Raw genomic sequence first — 14424 nt, 5'->3', positions numbered from 1 at the left:
AGCAGTCATTCCCTATGAAACCCAGTATTAACACATTTTATGAAGCTAAGTGCCAGAACTGCAGTCAGTAGGAAGAATTTCCATGAAATCCTGGTAGGATGCTCCCTGAGCTGCCCTTTCTTCTACCTTCCTAAAAGTCAGCTCAGCAACATTTCCTTTCAATGAGTGTGCTGCCAGAGTACCTTTCTCGGTAAAAATTTACTTCTTCCATCATATACTTTTCCTGCTTAAAAACAATATTCTTGCTTAAAAACAATGTCCTCTCCCAAATGGGTAAAAAAATTCTACTTATAAACCTATTTCCCCCACAACTCTGCCATACTCTGTTCATATTACTGTTTAAGATTTACCTTTTTCATAAAATATACCCTAATTTACATAGATCTCCAATAACACCACTTCTGCAACAACTTCAATCTATGAAAGGTAAAATTGTAATTTGTAAGATGTCTCAAGAGTTGCTATTTATCCTGCTACATATTTAAAATTCTACTTGCCACCACATCCCTTCCTCCCAACCTGACAACACATGGCAATTCAGATAAGCTAAATCGTTACTTTTGCAAAGCAATAAAGTCTGTACAAAGGATATAGTTATAAACAAACTATAGTCCTTGATGCCAGAATTGATGTGAAATAGACATGAGATGAATAAATATGGTAAAAGAATAGTGATACTTAAGAAATAAAAACAAAAATTCCTAGGAGTAGAAAAAGAAGGGAGGGTCTAAGCAATTTTCATACAAAGAGAAAGGGATGTGAGCGAAGGTTTTCAGATTGTAATCGACTAATGGAAGGAAGGATGCTCCATACCCACTGAATGCAGTCAGCCTGGCAAGAAGCAGTTGTTATATTGGATCCCAGGCTTCTGGGGACCCATCAATTACTTTGTGGTCACAGATCAGATTCATTCACTTCTCTGCCTCAAACTTTCCAACTTTGAACAGGTTTGACAGACCAAATCCAGTGTTCATCTCTATTGTCACTGAGACCTGCAGTGAAGGGCAAACGGGACTACCTCTGTCTTTGGTTCAATAGGGCATCATCCTGGTACAATTTTGTGGGAGAAAAGTGTCAAGCCTCTTGTTAGACCTGGTACTGAAAGCCTCCCATCACATAAGCAGCATCACACGGTTGGCTAAGTTTTAACCTAACTAACCATCTGGGTTGAAGTCCGTTTGAGAACAGCAACTTTTCCTTAACTCAATCTAACAACTCCTTATTGAGAAATTGTAATAGGCCTGGCCTTCTGGGGCAATCAATCCCTGACCGAATGGGTCTCAGAGCCCAGGAAGGGGAGACATGTACAGAAAATTCAGCTGTGGTCCGTGATGGTAAATGCAATCAACAAGACTGACCACGGTACACAGTCACTGCCTTAGGAGTCAATGCACTCCACGTTTCTGAGGTGGACGGTTAGGAAGCGGAGGGCCGTGTCTCCACCAAAGCCAAGGACGTGGAAGAGATCAATACAGAGTCACTGAAGTGTTGCTCCTGTTGTGCTCGAAACCATCCAGTCTCAAAGCCAAACTTGAAATCAGAGAGTCCAGAACTAGCACAAGCCTCAGACAGCCAAGGCACACTCGGCAGACCCTTCTGAGCAACCTCCTACGTGATGCAGGGATTGGCTCTGTTGAGTCATCAACTCATTAGCAATAAATGTATTAACCTAGATCTGAAATAACCCAACATATATGTAATGACTGAATTAGCAGAAATCTCTATCAAGAGAATTTCTGCTCCTTCTATCTCCCAACAGAGCTTCACATGTAGCATAGTACCTACTTCCTTACATACAAACCCTCCTCCTTGTCTCTGAGTCCAGTTTTTCTTATTCTGATTCAACACTGCTCTTATCCCTCTTTATTTTGAAACTACACACAGTCATGTGATCTTTCTGCTTATACCAAGTAAACATAATTCATTAAACTTGAATCCAATATGATTTATTAATTTGATTATGCAACATTTCAAAAATCCCTGCTGAAACAGATATACGTGTACCAACAATCAAGATCTATTTTAACAAGGTAAATATTTTGCCATGTGTGCATCAGCTCTTTCTCTTAAATAAATAAGTTGGTGCATATATAACCAACAAATGGCCTCCAACCTAACCCTCATGCTTCCAATATTTCCCTGTCTTTTTTCTACCCTACATCCTTGGGCTCACCTTTGTTGCTCTCATAGAACACTGTGAGATTGTTGTGAATCTTTCAATTCAATATTAATTAATCTCATTATTAGTTTACTTGGTGTTTTAGGTTGGAAATTATCCAAAGAAGAACAAAGTTTCAAATGATTTGCTCTGTCTATTTTATATTCATTTAAGGACCTACTGCTACTTATTTTTTCAAGGCAAAAGAAATCTATTAAATGGAATTATTTATACTAGAACTTATGTTTATTTCAAATAATTTCTTTTCTTTTCTTTCTCAAATACATTTTGCCAGTCCTTTCTTAGAAGAATGCCTTTTTCACACAAAGGGCCTTCATAGGAAGAAAAATCCACTTAAAAATCTAAGTTCACTGCCTTATGAATAACAACTTCCATCTTAAATTCATAGAGTGTAACTTCTGAACTAGAGTTCTGATGAGTTTTTAATATGTAGAATAAACCCCTAACAAATGCAGAGTGTAGAGATTCAGGATATATTATAGTTTTCAAATGTAGGACTAACTTTAAGCATTTGTTATTTATTGATAACGATGAAAAAATACCTAGGCTTCACCCCATGAGGTTGGCGACTATCAGGGATAAAAAGGATGTCCTGTAGCCAAAGGACACTGAAGCAAGGTTCCTGAGGTCTTGTTACAGAAAGCATCACCTGCCCAGGCTAACACATGGGTGGGATGAGCTACGTCCTCAAGCAGGGAGCACAGTCCCCTCTGATCCGGGAAGCTGGAGGTTAGGTTAAGGTGCAAAACAATTTTCCCCACAGATGGGACTTGGGTCATTCCAGTCTGTTCTTCTCACAGTCTAAACTGCACTGGAATCACTTGGTCATCTTGTTAAAATGCAGATTGTATTCAATATATTTGGGTGGGGGCTGAAAGTCCATATTTCTATCAAAATCTATCAAGTGATGCTGCTGCTCCATTGGCCACCTGCTGAGTAGCAGGACCCATAGCAGTCTAGGTCTTTTCTTTTGTAGAGAAAATGGGAAAGAGAGTAGAAAGATAAGATATGTGAGAAGAGGAAACTAGAGAAATAGAAAAGAAAGCAAAAGGTCATGGGGAGAGAGTGAAAGAGAGACCAAAAAAAACCAAAAAAAAAAACCCAGGAAATGTGATAATGTGGCCCTCCCAACATCTCTCCCTCCTAAGTGCCCCCATTAGGGTGGACATGAAGTCCTTATATGGCCCCACCTACCAACCCAGGGGCTTCGGTGCTTGGTGCAGGGTAGTCTGAGAGCTGTCCTGATCAGACCAGCTCTTTCTCTGACCACAGGTCATGAGATCTGAGATGACCCTCAGTCAGAACCATGTAAGTCAGCGTGTTTCCTCAGATTTCTGAGCCAGTACAGGAAAAATGAATACCAGAAGCCAGTTCACAGAAGGCACAAGGCCGGGCTCATTCTTAGTTACAACCATGCCAGGGACCCAGCTAAATCCTCCCCTTCTCAGTGTCATTAGATTCCCAAGTACCTAGACTGACTTGAATTGATTTTCTAGAGTTTGCAGCAATACAGAAAGGAGGGAGAATATTGGGGGAAATGGAGAGAGAAGAGAGAAATGAGGAGAAAAATATTTAATGATAGATGAAAAAATAAAGAACAGAAGGGTAGAAGAAAAGAGGGAGAAATAGGAGATGAGAATGAAGCCAAAGTAAGATAGAAGAAAAAACACCCTCCAGGAGGAAAGGTGCCCACAGCTGAGCAGGGACCCAGTGGTCATGGGCCAGATGAGCCTTGGCAAAGGACACCATTGCAGAGGAAACTATTAGCCATGGTCATCTGACAGGAGAGGGTGCATCAGTCTGGCTTTCATAGAGTCAGCCCACTGTTCCCATCAACTGGAACTGAGAGGGAGCAGAGACAAAGTCAGGGCAGGCTGGTAGCCTGAGAAAGATAACTGGTCAAAGTCTGTGACAGAGCCCCAGGAAAACCTAATAGATGTCCAGGTAGGCAGTGGTGGAGCTGGAGCCCTGACATCCACCTGGAATACCATCAGAGCTTTAGACTGCCCACCCACAGACCTTTCCTGCCCACCAGGCATGCTCACAGACCACAACCTCAGAGCAGGAGAGTGGATGGAGCCCACACCTCTCCCCAACCTGGTCCAGAAGCCCCCAGGGAACTCAGAGCTCAAATTAGCCTATAGATAAGAATCCTGATTCACAAGGACTGCCTCACAAAATTCTTGTCTGAATCCAAGAATCACAGTAGATTGCTAAGTGTTAGTTGATTTATTCTCAGGGAAGTGTAGAAAATAAACATTATTGGGAATTCCCTGGTGGCCCAGTGGTTAAGAATCTGCCTGCCAATGTAGGGGACAAGGGCTTGATCCCTTGTCTGGGAAGATCCCACATGCCAGGGATCAACTAAGCCCATGTGTGCCACAACTACTGAGCCCATACGCCACCACTTACGAAAGCCCTAGCACCATGCTTTGCAAGGAAGAGTAGCCTCTGCTCATAGCAACCAGAGAAAGCCCATGCAGCGATGAAGACCCAGTGCAGCCAAACATTAATAAATAAAATAAGTTAATTATAAAAAATAAAACAAACATTACTGAACTTTGCCAGTGATCACCGATCTGTTGTATTGCTCACTTCAGTGCTGTTCTATGCATCCTAAGATCTGGCTATTTTCTGATTTAGTTGGACTGAACTTGCAAACACATCTTCTAAGTCCTATGAATGTTCAGTATCAAGCCTTGTCAAGCCACCTGGTTTCGCAACGGACTGATGTAAACCATGTTTGTTCACATCTTATAGGAGATGAATCCCTTTTTCTCACCTTTTTTTTTTTCAATGACATCTCTTCCATTGCATTTCAAATGAGGGCATTTACTCTGCACATCAAAAGAGTGTGTGTGTCCTGAGAAGTAGGGCACCACTTGGCAAGAGATGGCAATAATTTTACCTTCATTTAAGACACAGTCCTATATTTCATTTAAATAAAATCCTTTTAGAGTGTATTTTACAGTTCTGAGTACTTAACTTATTTGGTTATTTTCACACAGAAATTTAATTTAGCCATAGAAGCAGTCACTCATCAATAAATATTAATGTGAAATACATCACCAGTAAAGAATATAATTTTTTTTAAAAAAAATCAATAAATTTGGATAACTAACCTTCAGTGATTGGAGTTGAAGTCCTTAAATTCCTTTGTCAAAGATTTCACGGCCAGCTATATCTCAGTTTTATAATTTGGAGAATTTAGGGAGGTATACATTGCATTTCACATATTAATTAATATCCCATGGCAAACATATGGAAAGCATATGGACAGCTTGCCCAAAGCAACATAAGTAAAGACTTTTTGTCTTACTATCATCTAAACTCCATTTTCAATAAGGAATTAGGATAAAACTTTTCCCAGAGTTTTTGGAATTTGGAATTATAAATGAAACAGTTAACCTGTGTTAGTGGACAAAGTTTGCACAGACAGTAATAGATGCAGAATAAGAAGAAAAGCCCCTTAAAAAATTAAGGCAGAGAGAACATCCACAAAACTTTTACGACCAGAGAAGGAATGTTTGATTTGGACTTCTTTTTAACACGTAGAAGGAGGCCTAAGAAGAAAGCCTAACCATGGTCTTCCTTCCGAGGGGTCAAGGTTGCCTCAGAGAGGTCACAAGCTGGGGACTCTGCTGTGAATGGGAACCGCATCAGTGAGGACGTGGCAGTAGCTTCTTATGGACCATCCATGAAACACTAACTGTGAGCTCATGCTCAGATACCCCAGCAGCGAGACTCCATATGACTCTGGAAAACATCTTCAGATCCAATGAGAAACGTGTTTGATAAGAAAGGATACCAAATGCAGGAAGAAAAAAACCAGAGATGTGCAAATACATTAGTGTGGGCAGAATGGCCCCAAAGATGTCCAGACCCTAACATCTGGAACTGTGAACATACGATTTTGCATGACAAAAGGGACTCTGCAGATGGGATTAAGGTTAGGAAGACTGTCCTGGATTACCCAAGTTGACCCAGTCTAACCACAGGAGCCCTTAAAGTAGAGAACTTTCTCCAGCCAGAAGAAGAGGAAATCAGAGAGATGAAGCAAAAAGAGAACAAGAACACAAAGAGATTTAAAAGTGAAAGGGACTTGACCTGCTGCTGCAAGAGCAGGCCACACAGAAAGCATAAGGGAGGCAGGAGACCTCTAGGAGCAAAGACCAGCCCCCAGCTAACAGCTTGCAGAGCTGCAGTCTTACACCCACAAGGAAGTAAGTGAGCATGTACACAGAAGAGTCAGCAGGGAAGTTCTGACTGCTACCATCTGAAAGGACTGCTTGCAAGGCTGGCCCATTCCCAAGACTCATGATAAGAGTGTGTAATGTTTTTAAAGTAACTGAAAGTATAATTCATAATTATCAAATAGTAAGACTTACTGCTGTCAATGCCAATTGTGCACAATGGGCCCAGAGTAAGAGGTGAATTCACTTAACCCATGATAATGAATGCTGAAAATGCAAGGATGAGCCCCTTTCCTAAAGGAACTAAAAATGCTAAGAGAGGAGAAACACCTACACTAGACCTTCAAGGACCAAGGGCTACAAGCTGGGACAAAGGGCTACAGAGAAGCACAGGGCAGAGAGCTCAAGAAAGGCAACCTGCCAGAAGATAGAGTTCACTCATTCAATAATTCAGCAAACATTGACCAACTTTCTGCTCAGACCCAGGCACCATGAAGTGCTGGGGACACAGGCAGGGTAGGCCAGGTCTCCATTTACACATGTTCAGGAGTGGGAGGCAGGCTACTTCACCAGTCTTTTCTGTGTGATACGATGCATAGGTCTGGGGGATCCTTCTGTCCTCACCTGTATGGTCTAGGATTAACAACACCACGATTCTTGACCCTACTTCCACAGGGCACTTGATCATTAAACAGACTGACAGAAGGTGATGCTTAGATGTGGCTCACCTAGAACCTGATTAACTGAAAAATAAGAATTTTTACACTTTCTCAATCAAATGGAGTTGAAGGTGGCAAAAACATAAACCTTAATTCATACAACTAAGAATAAGCAGGCACCGTGAAGGTTCAGACAGTAAAGAATCTGCCTGCAATGTAGGAGACAAGGGTTTGATCCCTGGGTCAGGAAGATCCTCTGGAGAAAGGAATGGCTACCCACTCCAGTATTCTTGCCTGAGAAATCCCATGGACAGAGGAGCTTGGCAGGCTACAGTCCATGGGCTTCAAAGAGTTGGACGTGACTGAGAGAATAAGCACAATCATTAGTTACCTAATTTTGAAAAATAATATGCAATTTTGAACAAAGTTTCTCTTTATAAGTAGATGCTTCATTTAACTTTAACTTATTCTTAAAAAAAAAAACTTTTTATTTCATATTGGAGTATAGCCAATTAGCATGTTGTGATAGTTTTAGGTGGACAGCAAAGGAACTCAGCCATAGATATACACACATCCTTTCTCCCCTAAACTGCCCTCCCATCCGGGCTGCCACATAACATTGAGCAAAGTTCCCTGTGCTATACAGTTAAACCTGCTTACTCTTAAATAATACTGATCTTAGACCACCTGACCTGCCTCCTGAGAAAGCAGTAAGTAGGTCAGGAAGCAACAGTTAGAGCTGGACATGGACCAACAGACTGGTTCCAAATAGAAAAAGGTGTACGTCAAGGCTGTATATTGTCACCCTGCTTAGTTAACTTCTATGCAGAGTACATCATGAGAAAAGCTGGGCTGGATGAAGCATAAGCTGGAATCAAGATTGCTGGGAGAAATACCACTAACCTCAGATATGCAGATGACACCACCCTTATGGCAGACAGTGAAGAACTAAAGATCCTCTTGATGAAAGTGAAAGAGGAGAGTGAAAAAGTTGGCTTAAAGTTCAACATTCAGAAAACTAAGATCATGGCATATGGACCCATCACTTCATGGGAAATAGATGGGGAAACAGTGGAAACAGTGTCAGACTTTATTTTGGGGGCTCCAAAATCACTGCTGATGGTCATTGCAGCCATGAAATTAAAAGACGCTTACTCCTTGGAAGGAAGGTTATGACTAACCTAGATAGCATATTTAAAAGCAGAGACGTTACTTTGCCAACAAAGGTCCGTCTAGTCAAGGCTATGGTTTTTCCAGTGGTCATGTATGGATGTGAGAGTTGGACGGTGAAGAAAGCTGAGTGCCGAAGAACTGATACTTTTGAACTGTGGTGTTGGAGAAGACTCTTGAGAGTCCCTTGGACTGCAAGGAGATCCAATCAATCCATCCTAAAGGAGATCAATCCTGGGTGTTCATTGGAAGGTCTGATGTTGAAGCTGAAGCTCCAATACTTTGGCCACCTCATGCGAAGGGTTGACTCATTGGAAAAGACCCTAATGCTGGGTAGGATTGGGGGCGGGAGGAGAAGGGGACGACAGAGGATGAGATGGTTGGATGGCATCACCGACTCGATGAACATGGGTTTGGGTAGGCTCCGGGAGTTGGTGATGGACAGAGAGGCCTGGCGTGCTGCAATTCATGGGGTCGCAGAGAGTCGGACACGACTGAGCGACTGAACTGACTGAACTGAACTGATACGAGGAACTGACTCACTTGAAAAGACCCTGATGCTGGGAAAGATTGAAGGTGGGAGGACAAGGGGACGACAGAGGGTGAGATGGTTGGATGCCATCACCAATTAAATGGACACAAGTTTGAGTAAACTCCAGAAGTTGGTGATGGACAGGGAGGCCTGGTGCTCTGCAGTCAATGGGGTCGCATAGAGTTGGATACGACTGAGTGACTGAACTGAACTAACTCGGTTTGCACTTGGTGCTCTTAGAATTAGCACAACACTAATAACTGCTTCCAATCATATACATGGCAACTGCTTGTTTGGAATCTTTGTCAAGCAGCCCTAAAAACACCCACAAATTCCTTCCCATTTTATTCTTTTAATTAGTGTTAGATAATTAACTAGTTCTTCTTGATTCAATTTACATCAACATTTACTGCCAAATTTAATAATAAGCGCTCCAGAGACAAAAAAATTAAGTAGACCACAATCTATTAGGTCTTAACATAACATTAGAGTCTAAGGAAATTCAAACGAGGGCAATTTGTTACCCAACAAATATTATCATTTTGTTCCCTATTAGCCTTATTGATAATGGGTTTTTAGCTGACATTTTTCCTCTTACCATGACAATTCAGAAAAAAAAAAAATTTAAGTTACACAACATCCTTAGACTAAGTTAAATGGAAGACACACTGTATGTTTTTTATTGGTAAAATATATAAAATGCAACGTTGAGCTCTTTAGACATTTTGAAATGCACAATTCTAGACATTAACATTCACACTGCTATGCAACCATGACCACCACCCACTTCCAGAACTTTTCATCTTCTCAAACTGAAACCCTGTCCCCATTAAACACTAACAGTTCATTCCTTGCTCCTCCGAATTCCTAAATTACATTTTTAATGAAAAGAAAAAAGTAATTTTGTCTCCATTTGACAAATCTTCTTCAGGCTACACCCCCCTCATTGGTTGCTCCATCACCCAATTGCAAATCCTGGGCAGATCTTTACAACACTCTACTTTTGAAGCTTTTCACTTGGAGCAGACTGTGATTTAAAGATATGAAACCCTAACTATGTAGTCGATTACATATATTTTAAAATTCCAAAAGTTAAGCAAACAAAACTTAATTCTTCTAAAAGGAGCATGAATATGTGATCAGAAATAGAGACTATGTCACTGATGTAAATTGAAGTAGTTATGATTCAGAGAATCCTAACCATATATTGTCCATAAATTACAAGGAGCCACACGGTGCTCAAGTTTTTGTTGGAACAGGAATTAAACACATGCCTCAAGAAGTCCTCCACAGAGAGACTCTCCGTTACATCAATTTTTAAATGTTTTGAGTCTTTTAGAAATTTCGATGTATCAGAGGGCACAGCAAAAAATGAATATGCTTTAATTCAAAAATGCTCAGGCAATACAAACTACTGTGCCTGATATTAAACAAAAATAAAGTGAGTTGTATGTGACTTATTTAAACCTTAGACTATACGCTGTTTAAAGAAATAATGGAAAGACATTTCCCCTACGTTGTTTTACTTTTTACTTATTTCATAAATTATACATAGACAGTGTATTCTGGGATGTCACACGTGCCTTACATTCAGTGGGAATATTTCAGAGTAATTTAGGAGACTGTGTTTCTGTACTTGACCTGACAGATGGGCAACAAAATGTTGTAACCGGCATAGTTCATACTCGGACAGACTGCTTTTCAATAGATGCACTTACCCAGATGCTTTCCTCTCGTCGATATTGCTTCCAGTTCCTCCCGCCATCACTGAACATCAGGAGGTAGCTCGTCACCCAGTCGGAGCTCCCGTATCCTCCCTGGGTGGCCACAGCTGTGACCTCCATTCTCTCTCCAAGGTCAATCTGCAGCCACTGGTATTTATTTGACACAAGAGGAGACCAGCCACCAGCTCCTTTTTGTGGGGAATAGAAAAAAGAAACATGATAAAGATGGAGAAATCTTTTAAATTTTTATTAACCTGGAAGAATAGTATCATAAATGAAATTTATAAAAATCATGGTTTCAAATTCTTCCTTATATAATGCCTCATAATTACACACACTTTTCAAACAAAAAATAAAAACACAAGTTAAGTGTAAATGAATGAAGCTTATATTCTGGATTGTCCGGAACCCCTGACTCTTTGAAGTCTGGAGGTCCCACTAAGTGAAAGTGCTTAATGTAACAGGTGGACAACAGGCCATCACATCAGTGCTTGGAACTAGTGTCTCTATTGGCTTTAATGCATCACTTGCCCTCTGGTGGCCATAAGGAAAATACCCAGACCATGGTAAAACTAGAAAACCTTCATTCTGGATTCCTAACTTGAGGAACTACAGTTTTGAGTACTGGGATAACAAAGATGGTTATGGCATAGACCTGCACTCAAGGTGTTCACAGACTCACAATAGAGAGAATAACTTGAGAACAATTCAAAGAATAACTTGAAAGGCAACATGGGAGTGGTGAAGATGAAATTAATTTCTGTGCAGGGAGCGAGAGTTCTGCACAGGCAGGAGGTAGGATGAATGAGAATCCAGAGGAGGCTAATGATAAGGAGTTTCTTGCATATTGATGAAAACAGGTGCAGAGTAGAAATCACTGGGCTTTGTTTTTTCCAGTGCCAGGAGGCAACCAAAGAATTACAGATTTCTGAGAATGTATTATTGGTATATTTTGTTTTTCCATTTATTAGAAACATGTGTTTTGAATTTGGATTTAGATATCATATTATAATATGTTTTGTTAATTTAAATTATTATGCAATATAAAATTTGGAAATAGATTTGAAATGCATTCTAGAACTGATATTTTGCTAATTATCCATGTCTAGAAAACACAGTGTCATGTAAACAATCCCTAACATGAAAAAAGAAGCTTTAAAAAATTTTTCCCATTATTCTTACACCTAATTTGAGACTCTCATAATAAGGCCTGATACTGTAGGCAACATTTATTACCTTCTTATTAAGGGCAATTATTAACATTCACACCCTGTTTACTAAAACTGTTATGACTAAATACACATCAGGAGATGTGTGACATGGTTACAAAAAAAGGGAAATGGAAGTGGGGTACTTACATCAGTGTGTGGAGCTGTCACCAGCAAGTCACCAGCAAGTGGGCACATCTATCGCTTCACTATGTCCTCTGTTAATTGCACTGCGTGTATAACCCTTAGTAAAATCTAAAGCTTACAGATTCTTTCTGTGACTTCCTCATTTCCTATAGTAAATCTTCATTCCAATATTATAAATTTTCTTCTCACTGTGTCACAAGCACAATATCTTTTCCTTTGATCCAGAATCTTAAATATGCCATACTTCTGGTTGTTCTGTAATACATTTTTTAACTTTCTATTTTGAAATAGTTTCAGATTTACAAAAGAGTTGCAAAGATGGATAGGGAATTTCTGTCTACTTTTTACCTAATGTCTCCTAATGTTAATTTCTGACATCACCATGGCACTTTGATCAAAACTAAGCTATTAACACTGGTACAAGGTATAAGAAATGATAAACTTTATTTTGATGTCTCTGGTTTTTCTACTAACTCCCTTTTTCTGTTCCAGGATCCCGTGTTGCATTTAGTCACTGTCTCCTTAGTGTTCTACAACCTGTGAAAGTTTCTCAATCTTTCTTTGTCTTTAATTACAGGAATGACCATCACCCAACACATTCCTGCTACTTCTATTCATTTGTGCAAAGGTCCCAACTAATATCTGATGAATGAGAAGTCCCTCTGAGTTCTAGCTGAGGGTTAACTAATAGTCCCAAGTAACATTACTCGGCAATTGCCTGTAATTTTGTAACCAAGATAAGTCAAATATTAGGTGTTGGCATTTAGCTGTCATTTTAACTTAGAGGTTCTACTTACAAAATTTTATATGAATTCTTTTAAATCTCTGAGAAACTATTAAATGTCCTGTATTCTGACTTATATTAGTTAGTATCAAAGGATGTGCTGATGATACACCTTTTTAAAAAACATTTCACAATCTTTCTGTGTCATTTTTAATCTCTTTTGAAGTCAGGAAGTATCATTAACATGTTATGAGTACCACATGTACAGAAGCACAACAGACTAAAAAGTATCAGCATGTTTCCAGCATGTTGCCTTGGGACCAGCCTCTCTCACAGATACATCTACATCTCTGTCAACCAGTCTTCAACATCTGCAGGTAATCAACCTTGAACACTTCATATCTCTTACCTGTGGTGAGGAGGTGCTACTGGTATGCAAATTAAGCTATTTGATTAAGTAGGAACTCTGCTAAAGTAATGAAACTGCAGAATCCCCTGTGCCGTGGGGCAATTCATTTCAGTTAGATAACACAGCCACGGGGTAATCCCCAGACACCTGCTGGGTGATGATGTGAGTTACTGTGCATTTGCTCATTCACATAGTCCACCGAGGTGACTGCCTCTTTTTCTAACGACTAGAAAAAGTGGGAAATACACAAATATAACCTGAACACTGTTAGGGAGCACCGAGCAGTCTTACTGACCAGTAGAGCTGAACCACTGTTCTGCAATAAACGAGATAAATGAGAGAAAATGAGGTAGCCAAAAATTCTCACAAGCACAGGATGTGCTAAGGACCCTCCCAGATGCTCCAAGTGTTACTTGACACATACCCTGCAAGTAAGACAGGTGTTACAGTCTCTGCAAAGAAGAAACAACCATTTTAGGTTCTGATGAGGGTGTTTTATTAAAGCTTAGCTCCCTTTTCATTCTCTATCCCTTCTAAGAACATATCTCTGTGATTTATCAGTTGTTCAGTATTGTTTGTGTTTGTTGATAGCCAGACTGTATTTAATATTGCTATACTGGCAGACATGGACTTCCCAGGTGGTTCAGTGGTGAAGAATCCACCTGCCAATGCAGGAGACACAGGTTCAATCCCTGGATCTGGAAGATCCTCTGGAGAAGGAAATGGCAAACCACTCCAGTATTCTTGCCTGGGAAATCCCGTGGACAGAGAAGCCTGGCAGGCTATAGTCCACGGGGTCCCAAAGAGTTGAACAAGACTCAGGGACTAAAACAGCAAACAATTGGCAGATATATTGGCAGATTTGTCTCTACTTATTCCTGTGTGACTGCTTCCCCCACCTTTGGTCAGCTCAGATACAGGCAGTGACTTGTGTCTTTGGAGGAGAGGAAAGGTTGAACAGGAAACTCTCAGCTGGGGCCTTAATTATCCTGGTCACTGACCACAAAGACAATGACCCCTGCTCCTGGTGACCACCGGGCATGAACTGTCATAAAGATTGTCAGCTTTGTGCTGAGAGGGAAATTACCCAGAGCTGAAAAGAAAAATAATTTCATGCCTTCCTCAACTTTCAACAAGATTCAGAGTGGAGAGATACCCAAGGGACCAATGTCAAATGGGTTAATTTGAAGTGAAGAGATCCACCCATCTTCAGGGCATCTATATGTCAAGTAAGTAAATGGCTAAATTGAAACTGTCACCAAGGGAAGTTTCCCTTCAAGATCTCCATTACATTTTCTCAAATGGATCTTATCAAGCTATGTATGTTTTTTTCCTCACTTAAATGCATCTTAATTCACAGAAGAGACTTCCCTGGTGGCTCAGATTGACCTGGGCTCGATCTCTGGGTCATGAAGATTCCCTGGAGAAGGGAATGGCTACCCACTTCATGGTTCTTACCTGGAGAATTCCATGGACACA

The 14424-nt window shown here is 40.4% G+C and overlaps 1 protein-coding gene across 1 annotated transcript in view; it reads right to left on the bottom strand.

Moving 5' to 3' along the window:
- LOC145514600 (contactin-associated protein-like 3) overlaps positions 1 to 14424 on the bottom strand; it is a 207104-nt gene that overhangs the window by 160100 nt on the left and 32580 nt on the right. Inside the window, exon 5 of the mRNA XM_081512732.1 lies at positions 10452 to 10645. Coding sequence (XP_081368858.1) covers positions 10452 to 10645 — 194 coding nt within the window. The remainder of the gene's footprint in view (positions 1 to 10451; positions 10646 to 14424) is intronic.

This window comes from Giraffa tippelskirchi, chromosome 1, assembly GCF_054371585.1.
Source record: "Giraffa tippelskirchi isolate mGirTip1 chromosome 1, T2T-mGirTip1v1.2.pri, whole genome shotgun sequence".
NCBI classification, from domain to species: Eukaryota; Metazoa; Chordata; class Mammalia; order Artiodactyla; family Giraffidae; genus Giraffa; species Giraffa tippelskirchi.
Note: the sequence above shows the minus strand (reverse complement) of the source record. Positions and strands in the feature narration are given on the sequence as shown.